The sequence below is a fragment of the Dendrobates tinctorius genome, unplaced genomic scaffold, assembly GCF_039654945.1.
Source record: "Dendrobates tinctorius isolate UK_male_01 unplaced genomic scaffold, ASM3965494v1 ptg000164l, whole genome shotgun sequence".
Taxonomy (NCBI): Eukaryota; Metazoa; Chordata; class Amphibia; order Anura; family Dendrobatidae; genus Dendrobates; species Dendrobates tinctorius.
The window spans coordinates 6,853,098-6,878,642 of NW_027361831.1; the positions used below are offsets into that span (position 1 = coordinate 6,853,098).

Genomic DNA, 25,545 nt, shown 5'->3' on the forward strand with positions numbered 1-25,545 from the left:
TAGTCTATAAACTTCTAGCAACATGTCTCCAAATTTCCAAGCAAAAAATTTTGTATTTTTTTTCTGTCAAAGAAAAATGGTCAAAATGAAAAAAAAACTGCTTTCAGACCTCAAATAATGCAAAGAAAACAAGTTTACAATAATTTAAAAACAATAATACTAATGTTTTAACTCAGGAAGAGTTCTGAAATCAATATTTTGTGGAATAACCTTGATTTTTAATCACAGCTTTTATGCGTCTTGGCATGCTTACCACCAGTCTTTCACACTGCTTCTGACGCAAAAATGTAAGCAGTTCTTCTTTGTTTGATGGCTTGTGACTATCCATCATCCTCTTGATTACATTCCAGAGGTTTTCAATGGGGTTCAGGTCTGGAGATTGGGCTGCCCATGGCAGGGATTTGATGTGATGGTCTCTTAATTTTTGCTAGAGCTGTATTTGCTCTGTCTTTTTCAGTGACAGTTTTGCCCAGTGTTTTACAATTAACCACAAAGTTATACATCTTGTTTGTTCTACCCAATGGCATGACCTTACATTTATCCCCATTAAACCTAATTTGCCATTTATCAGCCCAAGCTTCTAGTTTACATAGATCCTCCTGTAATATAAAATCTGTGTTGATTACCCTGCAGAGTTTAGTGTCATCTCCAAATATTGAAATTCTACTCTCTATGCCCCCCTACAAGGTCATTAATATGCTTGGATACAGCACTCTGTGATCAGCATGCTTCTTCAGCAGTGACCTTTTGTGGCTTACCCTCCTTGTGGAGTGTGTCAGTGACAGCCTTCTGGACATCTGTCAGGTCAGCAGTCTTCCCCATGATTGTGGAGCCTACTGAAACAGACCAAGAGACCTTTTTAAATGCTTAGGAAGCCTTTGCAGGTGCTTTCTGTTAAAATTTCTGATTTACTGAGATAATGACTTTTGGGTTTTCATTGGCTGTAAGCCATAATCATCAACATTAACAGAGATAAACACGTGAAATAGATCATTCTGTCTGTAATGACTCTATATAATATATGAGTTTCACTTTTTGTATTGAAGAACTGAAATAAATTCACTTTTTGATGATATTCTAATTTTGTGAGAAGCACCTGTATGTACATATATATGTGTGTGTGTGACACTGACATTTATATATCTATGTACTCTATTCTAACCTGTCACCCTGTGATATTACTATACACGGTAGATGAATTGCCGTTTTTTTTCAAAAAAGATTGTTGCGTAAAAATCTGACAGCACTTGCATGATCCGAGTGCTGTGCAATTTTTCTCTTGCACCCTTAGGCTTGCATTGGCGAGTATCTGCGCCAATTGCAGCCTGCTGCAATTTTACACACGTCAAATACACCTGAGTAAAAAAATTGTGATGCGAGTTTCTCTCGGATAGCACTCAGACATGTTCTAAGGTAGTATGACTCTGGCCTAAGGAAGAGACCGGGAGAGGCTCTACCAAGATGCCCCAAATCTGTGTAAGAGAGAGCGCTGGACCCCCGGGACTGAGCTCAGGGCAGAGAAACAGGGCTGTAAGGGGAAACTGGGTGTGCTAAGGGGAGACACAATAATATACACGCGGCTCCGCTCCGCACACCTCGTACACACGTGGCTCCGCTCCGTACACCTCATACACACACGGCTCCGCTCCGTACACCTCGTACACACACGGCTCTGCTCCATACACCTCGTACCCACATGGCTCTGCTCCGTACACCTCACACACACAAGGCTCCGCTCCGTACACCTCGTACACACACGGCTCCGCTCCGTACACCTCGTACACACACGGCTCCGCTCCGTACACCTCGTACACACGTGGCTCCGCTCCGTACACCTCATACACACACGGCTCCGCTCCGTACACCTCGTACACACACGGCTCTGCTCCATACACCTCGTACCCACATGGCTCTGCTCCGTACACCTCACACACACAAGGCTCCGCTCCGTACACCTCGTACACACACGGCTCCGCTCCGTACACCTCGTACACACACGGCTCCGCTCCGTACACCTCGTACACACACGGCTCCGCTTCGTACACCTCGTACACACACGGCTCTGCTCCATACACCTCGTACACACACGGCTCCGCTCCGTACACCTCGTACACATACGGCTCCGCTCCGTACACCTCGTACACACACGGCTCCGCTCCGTACACCTCGTACACACACGGCTCCGCTCCGTACACCTCGTACACACACGGCTCTGCTCCGTACACCTCGTACACACACGGCTCCGCTCCGTACACCTCGTACACACACGGCTCCGCTCTGTAGACCTCGTACACACACGGCTCCGCTCCGTACACCTCGTACACACACGGCTCCGCTCTGTAGACCTCGTACACACACGGCTCCGCTCCGTACACCTCGTACACACACGACTCCGCTCCGTACACCTCGTACATGTGCGGCTCCGCTCTGTAGACCGCACACACACACGGCTCTGCTCCATACACCTCATACACACATGGCTCTGCTCCATACACCTCGTACACACAGCTCCGCTCCGTACACCTTGTATACACACACACACACACACACACACACAGCTCTGCTACATCCCCCCTGTAAACCCCTCCTGACCCCAGACATAAACTTCCCCTCATCCAGCACCATGACAACCAGCACAGCAGAGTCCTGCATACACTGAGGCCCCTGATCATGTGACCCCTGACTCCTCCCCTCCTGTGACCTCATCCCAGGTCCTGTGCGCACAGAGCAGCCATATATGTGGAGGGCGGCTCTGCAGGTGGAGGTAGGTGCTGGAGATTCCCCATTACTGGGCACAGGGGGCAGTAACCCCTTCAGCGCTGAGACAATTTTGGTGTTTTTCTGTTGTACTTTATAAGAATTACTAGCTGAAGAGCCCGGCGCTGCCTGGGCATAGTAACTAACTATGGTTAGTTATAACAAATTATAATGACATCTATATATATATATATAGCTGAGTGTATAGCCCCGCCCACTCCGCATAGCCACATTAACTATAATATCCCACATCCCGTCAGCCAGAGCCACAGGACTACTACCACTAATATCCCACATCATCCTGTCAGCCTTGAGTGAGAACCAGAGCGCTGAGTGGAACAGGCCTAACTTCCATACCAATGATCCCTTTAAGAGAGGCCTGGGGTCAGTACCAGAGCGCTGAGTGGAATTGCCCTAACTTCCATACCAATAATCCCTTTAAGAGAGCCTGGGATCAGAACCAGAGCGCTGAGTCGATCTGCCCTGACTTCCATACCAATGATCCCTTTAATAGAATCCTGGGGTCAGAATCAGAGCGCTGAGGGATTTGCCCTAACTTCCATACAGGAGATCCCTTTAAGAGAGCCTGGGATCAGAACCAGAACACTGAGTGGAACTGCTTTAACTTCCATACCAGAGATCCCTTTAAGAGAGGCCTGGGGTCAAAACCAAAGCACTGGATGGATTTGCCCTGACTTCCACACCAATGATCCCTTTAATAGAAGCCTGGGGTCAGAATCAGAGCGCTGAGGGATTTGGACGCATGGCAGAGCTCGGAAGGCTAGCAGCGCCATTTGATGTTTTTGGCTGGAATTGAGATCGGACACCATGTTGCGTTTGGAAAGCCCCTGATGTACCTAAACAGTGGATTCCCCCCACAAGTGACCTCATTTTGGAAACTAGACCCCCTAAGGAACTTATCTAGATGTTTAGTGAGCACTTTGAACCCCCCCCAGTGCTTCACAGAAGTTTATAATGCCCGGGCGTAAAAATAAAAAAATCTTATTTTATCCACAAACATGATCATTTAGTCCCCAATTTTTTAATTTTCCCAAGGGTACCAGGAGAAAATGGACCCCGAAAGTTGCTGAGTACACTGATACCCCATATGTGGGAGAAAACTACTGTATGGGCACACGTCGGTGCTCGGAAGGGAAGTAGTGACGTTTTGGAATGCAGACTTTGATGGAATAGTCTGCGGGTGTCATGTTGCCTTTGGAGAGCCCCTGATGTACCTAAACAATGGAAACCCCCCACAAATGACATCATTTTGGAAACTAGACCCCCTAAGGGACTTATCTAGATGTGTGGTGAGCACTTTGAACCCCCCAGTGCTTCACAAAAGTTTATAACGCCCGGGCGTGAAAATCAAAAAATCGTAGTTTTACACAAACATGATCATTTAGTCCCCAATTTTTTTATTTTCCCAAGGGTAACCAACTCACTGTTACCCTTGGGTGACTCACCAATGGGGTCACTTGATGGCCAATTCACTGAAAGAATTTAAGAAAGGAATGGATGCTTTTCTTGTGAGTAACAGTATAGAAGGTTACAAATAACATAATATTATAGGTAGATGGTTGACCCAGCTTAGGGGAAGGAATTTTTTTCCCTATGGAGAAAATTGGCTTCTACTCTGTGGGTTTTTTGCCTTCCCCAGGATTAACAATGCAGGACAGCTGCACTAAAAATAGGCTGAACTAGATGGACATAAGGTCTTCCTTCAGCCTTCAAAACTATGCTATGTTACTATGTTATGTTATGGTACCAGGAGAAGTTGGACCCCAAAAGTTGTTGTCCAATTTGTCCTGAGTACGCTGATACCTAATATGTGGGAGAAAACTACTGTATGGGGACACGTCGGGGCTCGGAAGGGAAGTAGTGACGTTTTGGAATTCAGACTTTGATGGAATGGTCTGCGGGTGTCATGCGCGTTTGGAGAGCCTCTGATGTGCCTAAACTATTGAAACTCCCCAAAAGTGACCGCATTTTGGAAACTAGACCCCCCCCACGGAACTTATCTAGATGTGTGGTGAGCACTTTGAACCCCCAAGTGCTTCACAGAAGTTTATAACGCACAGGCGTGAAAATAAAAAAATCATATTTTTTTTCCACAAAAATGATATTTTTGCCCCCAATTTTTTATTTTCCTAAGGGCAACAGGGAAATTGGGCCCCAAAAGTTGTTTTGCAATTTGTCCTGAGTAGGCTGATACCCCATATGTGGGGGTAAAACACTATTTGGGCACATGGTAGAGCTTGGAAGGGAAGGAGCACCATTTGACTTTTTCAACACAGAATTGGCTGGAATTGAGATCAGACTCCATGTTGCGTTTGGAGAGCCCCTGATGTGCCCAAACAGTGGAAACCCCCCAATTCTAACTCCAACCCTAACCCCAACACACCCCTAACCCTAATCTCAGCCCTAACCCTAGCCCTAACCCTAACGGGAAAATGGAAATAAATACATTTTTTAAATTTTATTATTTTTCCCTAACTAAGGGGGTGATAACGGGGGGTTTGATTTACTATTTATGGCGGTTTTTATGTTTGGCGGCTGTCGCACGCTAAAAGACGCTTTTTTTTGTAAAAATAGTTTTTGCATCACCACATATGGACAGCTACAATTTTTCCATATTTTGACCCACCGCATCATGTGAGGTCTTATTTTTTGCTGGATGAGTTGAAGTTTCTATTGGTATTATGTTCGGGCACGTGACATTTTTTGATCGCTTTTTATTCTGATTTTTGTGACGCAGAATGAACAAAAACCAGCGTTTCATGAATTTCTTTTGGGTGGTGCGTTTACACCGTTCTGAATGCGGTAAAATTGATAAAGTGGTTTTATTCTTCGGGTCAGTACGGTTACAGCGATGTCATTTTTTTATGTTTTGGCGCTTTTATGCAATAAAAACAATTTTATATAAAAAATAATTATTTTTGCATCGCTTTATTCTGCGAGCTATAACTTTTTTATTTTTTCTCTGATGATGCTGTGTGGTGGCTCATTTTTGCGGGACAAGATGTTTTCAGCGGTACCATGGATATTTATATGCGTCTTTTTGATCGCGAGTTATTGCACTTTTTATTCGGCGGTATGATAATAAAGCATTATTTTTTGTTTCGTTTTTTATTTTTATTTTTTAAGGGGTTAACTAATGGGACAGTTTTATAGGGCAGGTCGTTACGGACGCGGCGATACCAAATATGTGTACTTTTATTGTTTTTTTTTTTATTTCCAAAAAATGAATTTATTAGGGAATATTTTTTTTTTAAATTTATTTAGCGATTTTTTTTACAATTATTTTTACTTTTTTTTAAACTTTATTAGGTTGTCCCAGGGGGGACATCACTATCCTGTGACAGATCAGAGATCTCCCTGCAGGCCCCCGAAGGTCCCTGTCGCCATCTTGGATCCGGGGACCTGCAGAGAAGGAGCCCCCCGCAGCAGCGCTGCACATTGCGCTGCTGTGGGGGGCTCAGGGAAGCACGGAGGGAGCCCCCTCCCTGCCGATGCTTCCCTTTAACCCCCGGTACACCGCGATCATGTTTGATCGCGGTGTGCAAGGGGTTAACGTTTCGGGTGTCAGCTGTGATCATCAGCTGACACCCGGCCGCGATTAGCGGCGCTCACCACGTGGGCGCCGCTGATCGCTGTGACGTACTATCCCGTCCCTGGGAATTAAGTCCCAGGGCACATGGACGGGATAGTACGTCACATGGCAGAAAGGGGTTAAACAGCTCTGGTGAAATGAAAGATGCTTCATGATTGGTTGGTGATACACACATACAGTACATACATTCAATTTTATATATATAGATAACGTTTTTATTCCTTTTCTTCTGATTGATACATTTGACCCAAGTAGGGAAAACAGGAAGTAAGGAAATATATTGTTCACACAGTACATTGCCCCTTTCTCCCCACACACAGTATAATGTTCCCCCAGTACCACCATCCCCCCACACACAGTATAATGTTCCCCCAATACCACCATCCCCCCCACACACAGTATAATGTTCCCCCACTACCGCCATCCCCCACACAGTATAATCTTCCCACAGTACCGCCATTCCCCACACAGTATAATGTTCCCACAGTACCACCATCCCCCCACACAGTATAATGTTCCAAAAGAAGAATAAAAGCCAGCTCACCTGAAGGCATGTGCAGTGGATAACCCGGACCAGCTTTCACGGAATGACCAAGGAAAAAGAAAAAGAAAGGTCCAGCTTTGTAAATTCAAGTCCAATTTATTGTTAAAAACAAGTCCAAGACAGAGCAAAAAATGGTGTGTTCACATGAGTAACAAGTAGTAGATTATGCATTTCGAACAATAGCTTGTTCTTTCTCAAAACCACCATCCCCCCACACAGTATAATGTTCCCCCACTACTGCCACCCCCCACACAGTATAATGTTCCCACAGTACCGCCATCCCCCCACACACAGCATAATGTTCCCCCAGTACTGCCATCCCCCCCACACAGTATAATGTTCCCACAGTACCGCCATCCCCAACACAGTATAATGTTCCGACAGTACTGCCATCCCCCACATACAGTATGATGTTCCCACAGTACTGCCTTCCCCCCCACACAGTATAACGCTCCCCCCACACAGTATAATGTTCCCACAGTACCGCCATTCCCCACACAGTATAATGTTCCCACAGTACCGCCACCCCCCACACAGTATAATGTTCCCACAGTACCGCCATCCCCCCACACATAGTATAATGTTCCCACAGTACCACCATCCCCCCACACACAGTATAATGTTCCCCCAGTACCGCCATCCCTCCACACACAGTATAATGTTCCCCCTGTACCGCCATCCCCCCACACAGTATAATGTTCCCCCACTACTGCCACCCCCCACACAGTATAATGTTCCCACAGTACCGCCATCCCCCCACACACAGCATAGTGTTCCCCCAGTACTGCCATCCCCCCCACACAGTATAATGTTCCCCCAGTACCGCCATCCCCAACACAGTATAATGTTCCGACAGTACTGCCATCCCCCACATACAGTATGATGTTCCCACAGTACTGCCTTCCCCCCCACACAGTATAACGCTCCCCCCACACAGTATAATGTTCCCACAGTACCGCCATTCCCCACACAGTATAATGTTCCCACAGTACCGCCACCCCCCACACAGTATAATGTTCCCACAGTACCGCCATCCCCCCACACACAGTATAATGTTCCCCCAGTACCACCATCCCCCCACACACATTATGATAGTACAAGTTGCCCCCCACAATATGGCACCACCAACCCGCACCACCAACCCACCTAATAAATAAATCCCCCCTTCCCCCACTCCTGGTGCAGATACAGATGACCCCGGGACACAGCACCGCCCTCCTGGATCAGGTTCCCAGGTGTGGAGATGTGGCCCCGGGCCGGTGCTATAGATGTATGAGGGGCTGTTATCTGCGGTGTGAGCTGTACATGGAATGGAGACATTCTGGGGACAGATTATCCAAGAAGTAGAACTTCTTATCTTTAGTGAATGGAGCTGGATTTTACCTTGTTGTTTTCTCCTTATAATTTAATGACCTCGTTCTCGGACCCCATTGTTAGGCCCCGGCTGTCATGGCGATATATTGGGAGGTGTCTATGGGGAACACAGGACTCCCCCTCTCTGTGCCCCAGATATAATGGAGGAGTCTCTCTGCCTCTGTCTTTCTGCCTCAGACACAATAATGGATGTCGTCTCTCAGTTACCTCAGATATATAGAAGATGTCGTCTCTCTGTCCTCATCAAGAATGGAGAACGTTCTTTCTCTCTGTGATATTTTTTTTCTCTTTAAGCTTTTCTCCACACCCCTCATTAGTGTGATTATACAAGCCTGTTATTGCTCCGGTGATGCCCTGTACTACTGTAGTGCGGGGTATTCTCCCTGCCTGTCAGTGTGATACTAATGGCCCCATACACATGAGATAACTGTTAGATAATGACCATGTGGCTGATGTCTATTTCTCCCGACTCCCCACACAGAAACATTCATACAGGCGGCCGGTGGTGATGGAGCCAGTGACAGACTCTGGACAGATATGTTTCTGGAGCCGTAGTAGGAGATAAAGATGTCGTCCTCATCATGAAGTAGTTATTCCTCATGTCACGTGTAATGAATATCTCCTGTAGTATTGCTAATGCCGATTCCAGGGTCAGGAAGGCCGGTTTCACATGTCAGTTTTTTTCCGGGACCGGAGATGCCCGTGTCCATTTTTGTAATACTTGTGGCACACGTATCAGCGTTACAGTTAGTGCAGAGATGTATACCTGTGGCTATAATTGAGATGTTAAGTGGTCTGGTCCCACACCTCTTGACCAATTCAAAAGGATAAGGAAAAATTGTATTTTGAACTCCGATTTTTTTAGATCAAGCCAACACCATTAAAGATTCATTGAACAGAAATATCCCAAAGATCTTATCACTTGCGCTTTCAATAATGCAAAAAACAATGATCAATAAACACTGCTAAAAAGGTTGAGAAAAGGAATAGTAATAACTTTGATTTCAGTTTTGTTACTGTAGGTAGGGTGACCGACAGGGGAGTGGTCCGTTACTGGCCGCAGACAGACTCAAGACAGAGACAGGATCATGTCCAACAGGTCTTCTTTATTGATCGTACTTTCCACAACCCGCAGCTCCACACAACAGCTGCTTGACAGACTCCACAGCTCCACCCAGCAGCTGCTCGACAGACTCCGCAGCTCCACCCAGCAGCTGCTCAACAGACTCCGCAGCTCCACCCAGCAGCTGCTCGACAGACTCCGCAGCTCCACCCAGCAGCTGCTCGACAGACTCCGCAGCTCCACCCAGCAGCTGCTCGACAGACTCCGCAGCTCCACCCAGCAGCTGCTCGGCAGACTCCGCAGCTCCACCCAGCAGCTGCTCGACAGACTCCGCAGCTCCACCCAGCAGCTGCTCGACAGACTCCGCAGCTCCACCCAGCAGCTGCTCGGCAGACTCCGCAGCTCCACCCAGCAGCTGCTCGACAGACTCCGCAGCTCCACCCAGCAGCTGCTCGACAGACTCCGCAGCTCCACCCAGCAGCTGCTCGACAGACTCCGCAGCTCCACCCAGCAGCTGCTCGACAGACTCCGCAGCTCCACCCAGCAGCTGCTCGACAGACTCCGCAGCTCCACCCAGCAGCTGGTCGACTGGACACACAGGCCCGGGTACCTTCACTTTCTTCCTTTCGCTAATTAACGTCCCTCGCGGCTCTTCCACTGTGGTTGCCCTAGGCCTACCACCACAGCGTTTCACCAGGCCGAGTCCGCTCGTTTTATGGTACCTCAGGCTGTCTCTATCTGCGGCCCCTCCTGTCAGGGACACCCCCCCGTGACCTGTTTCCACTGTCAGTCCCCTCCGGAGTTTCTTGTCTGTCCTCTCTCCTCAACAGACCTTCCTGTCTACTGCGCTCCTCTCACCGACTGACCCTTCCAGAAACTTCTCTCAGCCTTTTATCCATCCCGCTCAGGTAACCCCGCCCCCCACGACTTGACAGTTTCTTTAGCCAATGGCAGTTGTTCAGTCTAATCCTCATGCTCTCCACTGCCCTCTAATGGTCAAACTCCAATATTGCACTCTTCTTCTTTATCTCCAGCTGTTTCCCATCTTTCCCTCTAACAGTCCACACACAAAACACTGCACCTCTGCCTTCCCACTGCAAACAGGTCCGCCCGTCAGTCCACCTTCCCTACACTACTACTTATAGCAGCCAGCATAAAATATATGTAAAATTGTCCAGGATCATTGGCATGTCTTGTTGAATGACCGAGTGTCAGGGAAAACATTATCCAATAACCCCCTTTTAAAGAAGTTGTCCACTACTATAACTTTTTTTTTTTTTATAAATTTTGCTATTATGTGCCACTAAAAACATCCACTGTGTTTATTTTAGCTATATTACCTTTTATCATCCTCTCGAAGCACATTTTCAGTGCTGGCTCCAGCTCTCATGGGGTTAATCAACAACTTCCTTTCTCCTGACTTATTGTGCTCTAATACTACAAGTTCCATGATGCATTGCACTGCTGGCTTACATGTCCACTCCTAAACACACCCAAACCCCTCCCTCCTCTATCTTCAATCTGAAGCATCTTATTGTAAGGCTCTGTGCACACGTTGTGGATTCTGCTGCGGTTCCGCAGCGGATTTGGCCCTGTGGATCCGCAGCCGATTCTCCTGCGTTGTACAGTACCATCATTTCAATGTAAAACAAAAAACGCTGTGCACACGCTGCAGAAAAATCCGCAGTATAAACGCTGCAGGTTTATTTCTGCAGCATGTCAATTCTTTGTTTGGATTCCGCAGATGAAATCCGCACAAAATCTGCAGGAAATCCGCAGTGAATCCGCAGCATAAGGCTATGTGCACACGTTGTGGATGCTCCCGTGGATTTTTCCGCAGAAAACCGCAGCTCTTGGCAGAAAACGCAGGTGCGTTTATTGCCGCGGATTTGATGCATTTTTGTAAGCTAAATATGGATATGTTAGTTAACAGAAAAAAAAAGATTTGTGATGTCATTTCTGTCCAACCTCCTCTTTTACATTTGTCCATCCCACACTCCATTACACACAGATAGATAGATAGATAGATAGATAGATAGATGGATAGAAGGATAGATAGAATGATACATAGGTAGAAGGATGGATAGATAGATAGATGGATAGATAGAAGGATGGATAGATAGGATAGTTAAATATGGCATAGATGGATAGATAATAGATAGATGATAGATATATAAATATGGGATAGATAGATGATAGATAATTATGGGATAGATAGATAGATAGATAGATAGATAGATGGATGATAGATAAATATAGGAGGGCCCCCCCCAAAAAAAAAATGATGTGGGGTCCCCCTATATTTTATAGCCAGAAAGGCTACGCAGACAGCTGCGGGCTGATATTCATAGCCTAGGAAGGGGCTATGGATTTTGCCACCCCGGCTACAAATGCCAGCCCACTGCGGCCTCAGAAATGGCGCATCTCTAATATGCGCCAATTCTGGCACTTAGCCCCTGTCTTCCCACTCCCGTGTAGCGGTGGGATATGGGGTAATATAAGGAGTTAATGTCACCTTGCTATTGGAAGGTGACATTAAGCCCGGTTAATAATGGAGAGGCGTCAATAAGACACCGATCCATTATTAATATTATATTAATAAAGGGTTTAAAAAAAACACAGAAATAAGAATAAAGTATTTTAATGAAATAAAACACAACACGGTTTTCATCTTTTTATTTAACTCCGAGATCCAAGCGACGCCCTCATCTTCTAGAAAAAAACGAAAAATAATAAACCAACCATATACTCCCTGTCCGACGCAGTCCAATTAATAAGAAGGGTCCCACGACGATCTCCCCTATAGAACAGTGACATCAGGTGATGACACTGCTCTATGGGGCCTCCCAGTGATGAACTGACAGTAGTCCATCACTGAGGTTACCTGAGTTCAGAGTCTCACTTTACAGCACTGCTGCGTGAGAATTAGGGTTAGGGCTAGGGTTATGGGACCTCTTTCCCGGTGGAGGGATACACAGTGGAGGATTACCTTCTCCTGTCATTTCAGTGCTGGAGCCCCTGAAGAGTGGTCCCATCAGCTGATGCGGCTGTTCTCCATGGGAGATCGTCGTGGGACCCTCGATATTAATTGGACTACGACGGAAAGGTAAATATAGGTTGGTTTATTATTTTATGTTTATTACAGGTGATCGAGGGCTTCGGGGAATTAGGTGTGTGCGGTATGTACTCTGTTATGTGTTGTATGTTCTGTATGTTATATGTATTTTCTGTATATGTTCTGTATGTTGTATGTTCTGTATATTATATGTATGTTCTGTTTATGTTCTGTAATGTATGTTCTGTATGTTATATGTTCTGTATGTTACATCTTCTGTATATGTTCTGTATGTTATATGTATGTTCTGTATGTTGTATGTTATATGTATGTTCTGTATGTTATATGTTCTGTATTTTATATGTATGTTCTGTATGTTATATGTTCTGTATTTTATATGTATGTTCTGTATGTTATATGTTCTGTATGCTATATGTATGTTCTGTATGTTATATGTTCTGTATGCTATATGTATGTTATATGTATGTTCTGTGTGTTATATGTTCTGTATGTTATATGTATGTTCTGTATGTTGTATGTTCTGTATGTTATATGTATGTTCTGTATATGTTCTGTATGTTATATGTATGTTCTGTATGTTTTATGTTGTATGTTATATGTTGTATGTTCTGTATGTTGTATGTTCTGTATGTTATATGTTCTATGTTGTATGTTCTGTATGTTGTATGTTCTATGTTGTATGTTCTGTATGTTATATGTTGTACGTTATATGTTGTATGTTCTGTATGTTGTATGTTCTGTATATGTTGTATGTTCTGGAAGTTATATGTTGTATGTTCTGTATATTATATGTTCTATATTGTATGTTATATGTTGTATGTTCTATGTTGTATGTTGTATGTTATATGTTGTATGTTATGTTGAATGTTCTGTATGTTATGTGTCCTGTATGTGTTTTTTTTTTACATTCAACACATTAGCTGGATGATGGGACTACTACTGTCTCATCATTGGCTAATGTGTCACTCACTGTCAGGGTAGCAGGCATAGCCCGACGGGACTTGTAGTCCCATCAGACCATGCCTGCATACAGACAGAGACACATGCGCACACACAGCCCCGCACAGACCAGCAGACAGCCCACACAGCCAGCAGAGCCCTCCCTCGTAGACAGCACAGCTCCCCCGCAAACAGCCCCAAACACACAGCCCCCCGTCACACAGACCCCCTCCACCGCCCGCACACACAGCCCCGCCACTCTGGATGCAGAGGAGACAGACGCTGCAGAGTGCAGCCAGAGCGATGGGGCTGCCTGTGACGTGCGGCGCAGCTCGCCCACAGACCGCTGTCACTATTGATGAGTGACAGCAGTGTACAGAGGCTGGAGCACGCCTGCTATTGACGTCACGGCAATTTTCAGAGTCGGCAAATTGACGTGACGTCGGCGGATATGAGCGGCGGCTGCAGCCTGGGGGTCACGTAACCCGGACTCAGCTGCCTGCAGAGCGCCGCTCACAGGCAGTATTGGCAGCACAAGGTAATGACAATATTCATTATGGGCCCCGGGGGGGATACAATGGAGGGTTACTAAAAAGTAGTGGACAACCCCTTTAACCTTTGGAGGAGCCCCTACAATAAAAAATGTTTTAGCCCCAAGTAAAGAGAAAAAGGAAGGTGTAATAACAATGGTCTGTCATGTGAACAAAATCATGTTCTTCTGGGAATTGTCTCTGTTGCCATGTGATTTGCCATGGTCTGTCTGAATTCACCCTTAAATCAACTGGTGAAATTTTCCCCATCAAAAGTCCCATGTCTTGTAGTTGTAGCTTTGTGATATATGTGATCGTTTGTACATGTCCGAAATTCTATGTTGGCAGGACCACCCAACCCCTTCACAAATTTTGAAATCACATTGTTCTAACATCCAAAAGGGTTTCCTTAGACATGGTCTCTCACGTCATTGTACCAACATGCCAAATCAAGAATTGAGGAGATTCCCCCACAGGTCCACATCCGAATGGAATAATTAAACCATAAAGAAATCTTCTGGATTTATAAGCTGAACACTCTGACTCCGAAGAACAGATGTTTTTTATAGCCATTTCTATCTCTGACTATTTCTCTATATATTATTTATTTTCATTTAAATTTTCAACATTTTCCTACTTTTGTTTGTTAACTCTTTTTCACTTTGTTCTCACAGTATCACCAAATCCCCATTACCCTTCTTCATTCATGTTAGTTAAATATCCACTTATTTTGAAAATCCTCCTAATGCCAATATGTGACCTTGAAATTGTAGACTTCAGTTTTTTTGTTAGTCGGTACCACAAAAAATCCTTTCCACCCTTTTATTTTCGTTTTCATCCTTCTTCTCCCAGAGCGCTCTGGTATTCATTACGCGCTGTTTCATATCACAAACTACGGTAACATTTTCTTCTTTTTTTTCGTCGGAAGTTTTATTTTATTGGTTGCCCCCTCCACACCCAGACACAATGAGAAATAATTGAATCGTATACTCAGGTGGATGGAACCTGTTCCGGTGTCTCTCCTTCTATTCTTCAGGCTTGATGTGCACTTTATTAATCACAAAAGTTCCGAAAAATTAAAGACAGGCGCTTCCATACGGTAACAATACACAACAATGAACTGTGGGTCTCAATTTAAATAGAGGTCCAGTTCCAAGAAGAGATCCATAATAAAATTGATGTTTATTATTTCAAGAATTAAAAACAATTAAATGAACAAAATGTCATGTAGGGGACACCGATAGAGGAGGACACTACAAAATCCTTTGTATAGTGGCTGGTAGAGGAAAGAACAATAAATCATATATAAAGGTAAACTTCTCAACAGTGATAAAATTCCTCCCTTTCAAAATATTGCAGTATTACAGAAAATAGCAGGTATATGGCATATCATGCAGTAAAAACCCACACAAAAGCCCGGTCAATAGGAGGACCAGATACACAGTTATAAATAAATAAGATGCTCAAGTGCACAGTAAATTATTAGAATGATATAGTTGCCCAAAAAAGAAAGGGCAATAAAACCTGTCCTTAGATTGAATTCTCAACACCAGTATTATACTTCCTCCCCGTCAGTATATTAGAAAGGTAAGCGGTATATGGTACAGTATATAATACAGCGAAAAAAAATGCATGCTAACCCTGCGAGTTGATAGATACGATCCCAATTATAAGTTAATAAAGTGCTCTAGTGCTAAGTAATCTTTAAAGATAAAGGGTCCCAGCTCCAATAGTCAGACAAAGATTCTATCTAATGTCGCATTACCTTAAATGAATGTTTGGGTGGTCACGGTGTCCAGCACAGCATCCCTCACCCCGACGCGTGTTTTGCCATCAGCTTCTTCCGGGGGGCAAGATCTCGGGAGATTAGATTTCAGCGCTGACATCTCATCTCCCGAGATCTTGGTGCCAAGTTCTCCATCTGCACATGAGCCGCTCCTGGCGGCCATTTTCCCGGAGTCTACCGCACAGGTGGAAACCATGGAACTGCGGGGGGCTCTGGCCTTTCACAATATGTCGAAAACTGAGACACCTGCATCAGCACCCCAGACACCCCCACAGCGCCAGACACCCCCGTAGCACCGCCAGACACCCCTTCATCCAAGCCTGCGGCCTGCAGCAACGGTACCGGTAAGGTATATATGCATTACAAGACGCACCCCCTTCCCCCCCCCAAATTTGGTGGAAAAAAAGTCTGTCTTATAATCCGAAAAATACGGTATATTACTCCCATCAGCCTACACCTGCTGACGCTAAAACGGTGAGAGCTGGTGCCGGCTGTGCTATAAATAAATAAATTAAAAAAAAAACTGTGACTTTCCCTTTACATAACCAGCCAGGCAAAACTCACAGCTGGGGACTGAAACCCTCAGCTGTCAGCTTCAGCAAGGCTGGTTATCAAGAATAGAGGGGTCCCCACACAGTTTTTTAAATTATTTATATAAATAATTTAAAAAAGGCAAGGGGTCCCCAGCCTTGTTAAAGCAGACAGCTGGGGACTGGTATTCTCAGGCTGGTAAGGGGTTATTGCTATAGCCCCCCCCCCCCCCCCCCAGTCTAAAAATAGCAGCCTGCAGACGCCCAGGAAAGGCACATTTATTAAGTGCACCGTGCACCATTTCTGGCACTTTGCCCGGCTCTTGCCACTTGCCCTGTAGCCGTCCCCTGCTGTCACTGTTATCAGCTGAATATAACTCTCATCATTCACTCCTGCTCACGCTGATCGCTAACTGTACTGCTGCTTTACAGGTGCCAGTACATGTCACATGGATGTCATCCCTATGTTAAAAAATGGACATGTCAACGTATTTTGCCCACAAACACCGGACACACGGTCCATGGAAACAAACTGACTTGTGCACAGACCCATTCTCTTGAATCTGTCTATGCGTGAAAACTGTCACCACGTGTATCGGAGACACGGACGTGAGAAAGAGGCCTAAGTGAGACGATAATTAGCGCTATGGAAGATGAGGTTTGAGAAATGTATTCATCTGTGGCCTAATATATATGGGGTTTATTAGTAGATGTAAAGAAAAATGAATACTGTATAAAAATAAATCTCATATGATTCTTATTATCTACAGTAATTGTATTATTACACAGGATTCTTTATGATGTTACATCGGCTCATCTTCTTCCCAATCAGATTCCTACAATATCAGATCCTGTCAGTGGAGATTTTCAATATTAGAGGATTTTTTCTGATTTGCCGATCAAGAATGGATAAGGACAAGGACAACATGGCGGAGAGGATATTACACCTCACCCTAGAGGTCCTCTTCCGGCTTACTGGAGAGGTGAGAGATTCTGATGACGTCACATTACATCATTCTTATCTATGGGAATAACAGATGGACAGAACTGGAGAGGTGAGGACTCTGGAAATGTCTGTAGTGAGATTTATTAATGTGTCTCTCCATAACCAGGATTACACAGTGGTGAAGAAGACCTCTAGTGAGTGCTGTCAGGCCCCTGTGTCTGAGGGATGGGAAAGACCCCTGCGTCCAATCATGGGGCCTCCACCTCACCCCCTGATACATAAGGATACCAATGACCAGAAGATCCTAGAACTCACCTACAAGATGATTGAGCTCCTGGCTGGAGAGGTGACACTGCTGGGAATGCTGGGACATTATACAGTAATGCTATGAAGGGATCAGGAGTATGATGGTATCATTGTATGTGTCAGGTTCCTATGAGGTGTCAGGATGTCACCATCTATTTCTCCATGGAGGAGTGGGAGTATTTAGAAGGACACAAAGATCTTTACAAGGACGTTATGATGGAGGTTCCCCAGCCCCTCACATTACCAGGTAATTGTCAGAACTAAATACACACAGCCTATAAATATCTGTATGTAGAGAATGAATTCAGTCCCTGTATGTGTTTCCTCCAGTTATATCCAGTAAGAGGACAACACCAGAGAGATGTCCACGTCCTCTTCGTCCACAAGACTGTAAGCAAGAAAATCCCAATGTTCCTCAGGATCATCAGGTAGGTGGAGAGAAGGTGTCATGAGATCTCTGCTATGATGTTTAAAAGATCTTGTGTTCAGTCTTCTTTTATTCACCATTATTAAACAGAGGCTGGACAGACATCTGTCTGGGATGATTAAGCGAATCCTGCTTTGAGCAGGGAGTTGGACCAGATGGCCCAGGAGGTCCCTTCCAACTCTATGATTCTATGTTTTATACTTGTGAAGATAACAGGATTAGAGCTGACCATAGATCATGACATAGATGACATGACATCATGACATGGATCATAGATTACAGCACCTGTTTGTGGGAGTTCTGTGCCTAAAAAAGCTCTTTTTACTCTGTGTACTCTGCAGCCATGTCTGGGGGAGTACTGTGAGAAACAGCAGGTGGTTGGAGTTTACCATGCTTGTAAGATTAGTGTCCAAGGGAGACAAAACCAGTGGGTGCTGTGTCTCCTGTGGGTGCAGCACAGCAACAACAGAAGGAGAAAAGAGGATGAGCGGCACTTCCAGCGGCTCAATAAAACAAGGATTTTATTTAGCTAGCCATAAAAAAGACACAGGGTTAAAAAACTGATGCATTCTCGCATTCAGGACTCCCTTAGTCATAGTAATTATTAATATGATTAGTAGTAGTACTATGATTAAGGAACCCATCAGTTTTTTTATCCCTGTTTGTCTTTTTTATGGCTAGCTAAATAAAAATCCTTGTTTTATTGAGCTTCTGGAAATGCCGCTCTCCCTTTTCTTTTCCTTCTATTGTGTCAAAAAAAGCCTCAGTGTGTACTCTGCAGCTGTGTCTGTGGGAATACTGTGCCTAAAAAATACTTTTTTTTTTTTTTTTACTGTGCAACCATGTCTGTGGTAGTATTGTACCTAAAAACACTTTTTCCCCCTCTGTACCGATCTCTGTGGGAGTACTATGCACCAGTTTCTGTTAGAGGACTCTGCCAAAAACCTGTGTGTATATTTTGCACATGTCTCTGACATAATTTAATATCATAATTTTCTCGTATGAGTATTATCTGCTGGAAATTATTATTATTATTACTATTATTATTATTATTATTATTTATATAGCGCCATTGATTCCATGGTGCTGTAGATAAGAAGGGGTTACATACAAATTACACATATCACTTACAGTAAACAAACTAACAATGACAGACTGATATAGAGGGGAGAGAGAACTCTGCCCTTTCGGGCTTACATGCTACAGGATGGTGGGGAAGGAGACAGTAGGTTGGTGGGTTGCAGCAGTTCCGGTGTTGGTTGAGGTGATATCACCGGTAGTGGTGAGAGAGAAGGAAGTAGCGGGGTCATTGCAGGCTGTAGGCTTTCTTGAAGAGGTGGGTTTTCAGGTTTTTCGTCTGAAGGATCCAAATGTGGTTGATAGTCGGACTTGTTGGGGCAAAGAATTCCAGAGAATAGGGGCTATTTGGGAGAAATCTTGGAGGCAGTTGGGTGAGGAGTGAATAAGTGTGGAGGAGAGAAGGAGGTCTTGGGAGGACCGGAGATTACGTGAGGGAAGGTATCGGGAGATTAGTTCAGAGATATATGGGGGAGACAGGTTATAGATGGCCTTGTAGGTCAGTATTAGTAATTTGAACTGGATACGCTGAGGGAATGGGAGCCAATGAAGAGATTTGCAGAGGGGAGAAGCAGAGGAGTAGCGAGGAGAGAGATGAATTAGTCGGGCGGCAGAGTTATGGATGGACTGGAGAGGTGCGAGGGTGTGAGCAGGGAGACCACAGAAAAGGATGTTGCAGTAGTCGAGGCGGGAGATGATGAGGGCATGCACAAGCATTTTAGTAGATTGATGGTTTAGGAAAGGACGGATATTGGAAATATTTTTGAGCTGGAGGCGACAGGAGGTAGAAAGAGCTTGGATGTGCGGTTTGAAGGACAGGGCAGAGTCAAAGGTTACTCCGAGGCAGCGGACTTCCGTTACTGGGGAAAGTGTGATGTCATTAATAGTTATAGCTCGGTCGGGTAAGGAAGATCTGTGAGATGGAGGAAAGATGATGAGTTCAGGTTTGTCCACATTGAGCTTGAGGAAGCGAGAGGAGAAGAAGGAGGATATGGCTGATAGACACTCTGGGATTCTGGACAGCAGAGAGGTGACGTCTGGGCCAGAGAGGTAGATCTGAGTGTCATCAGCATAAAGGTGGTAGTGGAATCCGTGGGACTTTATGATTTGCCCCAGACCAAGTGTATAGATTGAGAAGAGTAGGGGTCCTAAAACAGAGCCTTGGGGGACTCCAACAGAGAGAGGGTGGGATGAGTAGGTAGTGTGGGAGTGGGAGACGCCGAATGTGCGGTTGGAAGGGTATGAGGAGATCCAGGATAGGGCAAGACCTTTGATGCCAAAGGAGGAGAGGATCTGTAGTAGGAGGCACTGGTCCACTGTGTCGAATGCAGAGGACAGGTCTATAAGCAGGAGTATAGAGTATTGTCCATTTGATTTGGCTGTAAGTAGGTCGTTAGTAATTTTGGTCAGGGCTGTCTCAGTGGAGTGATGGGGGTGGAAACTAGATTGTAGTTTGTCAAAGAGCAAGTTAGATGATAGGTGGGAGGAAAGTTCAGCGTGGACATGCTGTTCCAGGAGTTTGGAAGCGAATGGAAGCAACGATATTGGGCGATAGCTGGACATAGCGGTTGGGTCGAGGGTTGGCTTTTTAAGGATAGGCGTGATTGTGGCATGTTTGAAAGCAGAAGGGAAGGTACCGGACGTTAGTGATAGGTTGAAGAGGTGGGTTAGGGATGGGATAAGTGTGGTGGTGAGGTTGGAGAGGAGGTGGGATGGGATGGGGTCGAGTGCACAGGTTGTGAGGTGCGATTTGGAGAAGAGTCGATTAAGCTCCCCTTCAGTGATGTTGGAGAGTGAGGTTATGGGGTTTGGACATTGGTCTGGTATACAAAGGGGTTGTGGTGGTTGAGTGATGAAGACTTGCCTTGTTTGGTCAATCTTGTTTTTGAAGTGTGTGGCAAAGTCCTCGGCAGAGATGAGGGAGGTTGGAAGAGGCAGTGGTGGGCGGAGGAGGGAATTAAAAGTTTTGAATAACTGTTTGGGGTTGTAAGATAGGGAAGATACGAGGGTTGTGAAGTAGGCCTGTTTAGCAGTGGTGAGGTCAGATTTTAAATCGAGTGTTGCCTGTTTGAATGTGGTGAAGTCATCTTGCAAATTTGTTTTCTTCCAGCGCCGCTCTGCAATCCTGGACACTTGCCGGAGCTTTTTAGTGGTGTTATTGTGCCAGGGTTGTCTGTTGATACGTCACATTCTACCATGAACGAGAGGGGGAACCGCGTCAATAGCTGATGCGAGAGTAGCATTGTAGAAAGCAGTGGCACCGTCTGTGTCATGGAGTGAGGATATGTATGCCAGTGGTAAAATAGAGTCAGAGAGCACGTGGGTGTCTAGGTGTGCAAGGTTTCTGCGGGGGTGCGCGTGTTGCTGGACATGGGTGCCAGGTGAGGAGGACAGGGATGTGAAAGTGAGTAGATGGTGGTCAGATAGAGGGGGAGGGGAGTTGGTGAAGTTAGAAAGAGAGCAGAGACGGGTAAACACCAGGTCTAATGTGTGTCCGTCAGTGTGGGTGGCTGAGGAGGACCACTGAGTAAGTCCAAAGGATGAAGTAAGGAACAGGAGTTTGGAGGCTGCTGACTGAAGGGTATCATTGGGGATGTTGAAATCACCCATGATGATAGTGGGGGTGTCAGTTGAAAGAAAATGAAGAAGCCAGGTAGAGAATTGGTCAATGATGGCAGTGGTCGGGCCTGGAGGTCGGTATATGACGGCCACTTGGAGGTTGGAGGGAGAGTAGATGCGGACAGAGTGGACTTCAAAAGAGGGGAGGATTAGGGAGGGAAGAGGTGGGATTGGGTTGAAGGTGCAGTTGAAAGAAAGGATAAGACACACTCCTCCACCGTGTCTGTTGCCAGGGCGAGGAGTGTGGGTGAAGTGGAGGCCGCCGTAACACAGTGCAGCAGGGGAGGCGGTGTCAGAGAGTGTCAGCCATGTTTCTGTGAGGCCGAGGAAGGCAAGATTGTGAGAGAGAAAGATGTCATGAATCACATGGAGCTTATTGCAGATGGAGCGGGCATTCCAAAGTGCTCCTGAGAGAGGGAGCAGGGGGTTGGGTGTCAATGGCACAGGTTTTAAGTTGGAAAGATTGCGGTAGTTCTTATTAGATAGGGAGCGGTAGGAAGGGGAAGTAATGGGGGGTATGAGCTGTGGGGGTTCAGGATTGGGAGATATGTCGCCAGCAGTGAGGAGAAGCAGAGAAAGGGAGAGCAGATGGGAGAAGGAGAGTGGGCAGCTTGTTTTATGTTTCATTCTGACAGATTTGAGGTTGAGGAGCAGTTCAGCAGAGGAGGTCAGGTGGGAAGGAAAGAGGGAAGGGGAGATGATTATTTGGTTAGAGGGTGCTGGGGTTTGGGGATAGTGAAGGAGATTGAGGACTAAAGGAGTAAACACTGTAAGGGCATATGTAAACATGGTGAAGAAATAAGATAGGTTAAAAGAAAAGCTAAGTCCAAGTAATAAGAAGGGCTTACTCAGAAGACATACCCAAAAGAGACAGGTACATAGTGTGGGGTCCTGACTCCTGCCGTGACTAACTGCCGTAGTAATAACTGCATCTTCACGATACTTTTGCTGCAGTGATACTTATGCTGCAGGGAGACACGTGCCTGACCCACACACGTGCCCCCCTAGGCGGCTTCTGAATATATAGGACTGAGTTGAGGATCAGGTGAGAGGGATTGTGGGAACTGATTTGGAATAAATTACCAATTGCCTAGCACACCAGGGGATGTTAGACAATCAAAGGCACAGGGCCTGGCTACATCCATATGCTAGTAACACCTTACACCTGGAAATGAGTGTTCCTTCAGGTCACATACAACACAGTCCACAACATGCTGGCTTCTTTGACAGATTCAGACTGTTTTTGGTCATCTGTAGACAGAAATTCCCAAAAGAAGGCAAAATTAACTGATTTATTGACCATTCGCAGTTTCACTATACCATCCGTGTGTACGCTGAAGTCATATGAGAAGGCCTCATGTTCCAATCTTTTTACTCTTCGCCACGACAGCACCCACTTGGAGAGAGGGATCCGCCCATAGGAACAGGAAACCTACAGAGATAAGAGGGCGGTCCGCCTCTCCTCCTCAGTTGGTTTCCTGTTCCTATGGGAAACCGCAGGATTCTCCTACAGCTCATACCTGGGCCAAGGAACCGCCTGTGCAGTCTCTGCGGGAACGGCAGGGGTTCCGGTCCAGAAGCAGCGACGGGGGAGTGCTGTGATGCGGCTCCCTCCTCAAATGATGCCGCAGCAGCGCGGGCAGAAACGCCGGTTCAGGGTGAGGCCGACCGGGGTTCCCCTGCAGAGCTACATGCCACCGGGATTTGGGAGGAACCATCCCGGTCGGTGTGGGAGCACGGAACCGGAGGAGATTGTGGTAGCCTCCGGCGTTCCTAAAGGCTTCAGCGTCCAGGAGGGGACGCACATGCAGCGCCGACAGGAACGGGTAAGGAGGAACTTCCGGGTTACCGGAGGTTCCTCAGCACAGGACGCACGCGCGGCTCCAGGGGAAGTATCACGAGACCACACGCGGGCATGTAGGAGCGCTCCCTGCCCCCTCCTAAAGAAAAAAAAAAAAAACGTTGCTAATTTACAGAGCGGCCCGGCGGCTGTATTCCAGGCCGGACGCATACTAATTAGCCGCGCCTAAGACAAGCAGGCGCACCTGGAGAGGGAGGTACCGGTGTAATGAAGGGGCTTACAAAAAACCTCGGGGATATGATTATTGCGTTCAAGCATGTCTTCCCCAGGACAAGACACGCATCCCCAGGCAGGTGATACAGCGGCATCCAAGGATCACTCGCGCCGAGGTTCCTCGGACAGAAGCCACAGAAGCCACGCCAACAAGCCTCCTTCTCAGCCTCCTGATACGGTACCTACAGCTTCACTGGGTGAGTGGACGAATCTCTGCCTATCAAGCTGATAAATAATTTTCTCTTTCTCCCTCTCTCCCTCTCTCCTTCGCTACGTCTCCACCTCAGGCTAAGAAAAAAGAGAAATCAAAAAATAAAGAATGTGCCCTTTGTACACGTCCCCTACCGGACTCTTACACAAAAAGGCTATGCAAAAAATGCATTAATGAAACAGCAAAACAAGCATCAAAATGAGCCACAGACATAAGGGCCATAATAAGGGAAGAGTTACAGGCCCTAACCCAGCCTAGCAGTACACCCATAAGTACTAAGACTAACAAACCAACTGCGGTTAGCTTAGACTCAGATGAGGACGAAGCAATAGTCTCTGATAGTTCCAATGCATCCACATCATCATCTTCCTCAGATATGGAGGGGAGTTCGTGTTTCCCCTTAGAGAACATGGACAACTTGGTTAAATCTGTCAGGAACACCATGGGGTGCACAGAGACAAGGGAGCCGCAAACAACACAAGAAATTATGTTTGCAGGACTAACAGATAGGAAGAGGAGAGCCTTTCCTGTTATACCAGCTATAAAAGCTCTGGTTAAGAAGGAATGGGAGAAGCAGGACCAGAGAGGTTATCTCCCCTCAACCTCAAAAAGAAGGTACCCCTTCAGCGACAAGGAATTGTCAACATGGTCTAAAGTCCCGAAAGTGGACGCGGCGGTCGCCTCCACCTCAAAGCAATCAGCCTTACCAGTGGAGGACGCAGGGGTTCTAAAAGACCCACTTGACCGTAAAGCTGATGCCTCACTAAAAAGGGCATGGGAGACAGCTACCGGCACGTTTAAACCGGCAATAGCTAGTACTTGTACAGCTTATTCTATGCTGGTCTGGATTGATCAACTAGACCAAAAAATCTCCAGAGACAAACTACGAGCCGCTTTTCCATTGATCCGTGGCACGGCTGCGTATTTTGCGGATGCTTCTGCTGATTCATTACGCCTGGCAGCCAGAACAGCAGGCTTACTTAATAACGCAAGGCGTAGCCTGTGGCTTAAAAGCTGGAGAGGTGACACCCAATCCAAGGCAAAGCTTTGTGCCATTCCTTGCGAGGGTGAGTTTTTGTTCGGAAAAACCATAGATGAAATCCTTACCAAGGCAAAGGAAAGGAAAAAAGGGTTCCCTAACCCCTCTCTCCCATTTTATAGGAGGGCGTTTAGGAGACGACCATTTGGCAGAGGAAGGCCAGCGGAAAATCAAAATCGCTGGGCCACGAAGGAAGAAAAGAGCGAAGGTGCCATGTTTAAAGGATCCTCCTTCCGCAGAGACAGGAGCTAAGGAGCCTGTTAGGAGTCTGATTTCTCCCTTCTCTATGGTGAAATCTAGCCCCTTACATGCTGCAGTCTCCTGCGGTTCATCTGCAGTAAAGGAGATTGCAGAGGAGACTGCTTTGCGGCAACGCTCTCCAGAGGCTAAGTCCTCTGTTCCCTCCACTGAGCATGCTCATGGGACGAGCTCCCATTGGAGTTCGGGAGTCACATGCTCATGTCCTGTGTCTAATCCTATTGGCTCCTCCTGGAGTTTGGGAGATCTCCGGAAGGTCCCGTTTGGTATAAAAAGCGCGCATGACTGTTCTGCCATGCGCTAGTATTTCATACTGCTGCTGTATATATGGTGACGGATGCTTGGACTGGTGGCTGACTTATTATGAAACCCCTTT

At 46.1% G+C, this 25,545-nt stretch overlaps 1 protein-coding gene across 1 annotated transcript in view; it reads left to right on the forward strand.

The window, feature by feature from the left end:
* The first annotated feature begins 2,707 nt into the window (after positions 1-2,707).
* The window catches only part of LOC141052922 (uncharacterized), a 53,357-nt gene continuing 30,519 nt past the window's right edge, over positions 2,708-25,545 (forward strand). Inside the window, 5 exon segments of the mRNA XM_073550243.1 lie at positions 2,708-2,764; positions 17,045-17,195; positions 17,325-17,504; positions 17,588-17,711; positions 17,795-17,892. Coding sequence (XP_073406344.1) covers positions 17,118-17,195; positions 17,325-17,504; positions 17,588-17,711; positions 17,795-17,892 — 480 coding nt within the window. The 5' untranslated portion in view covers positions 2,708-2,764; positions 17,045-17,117.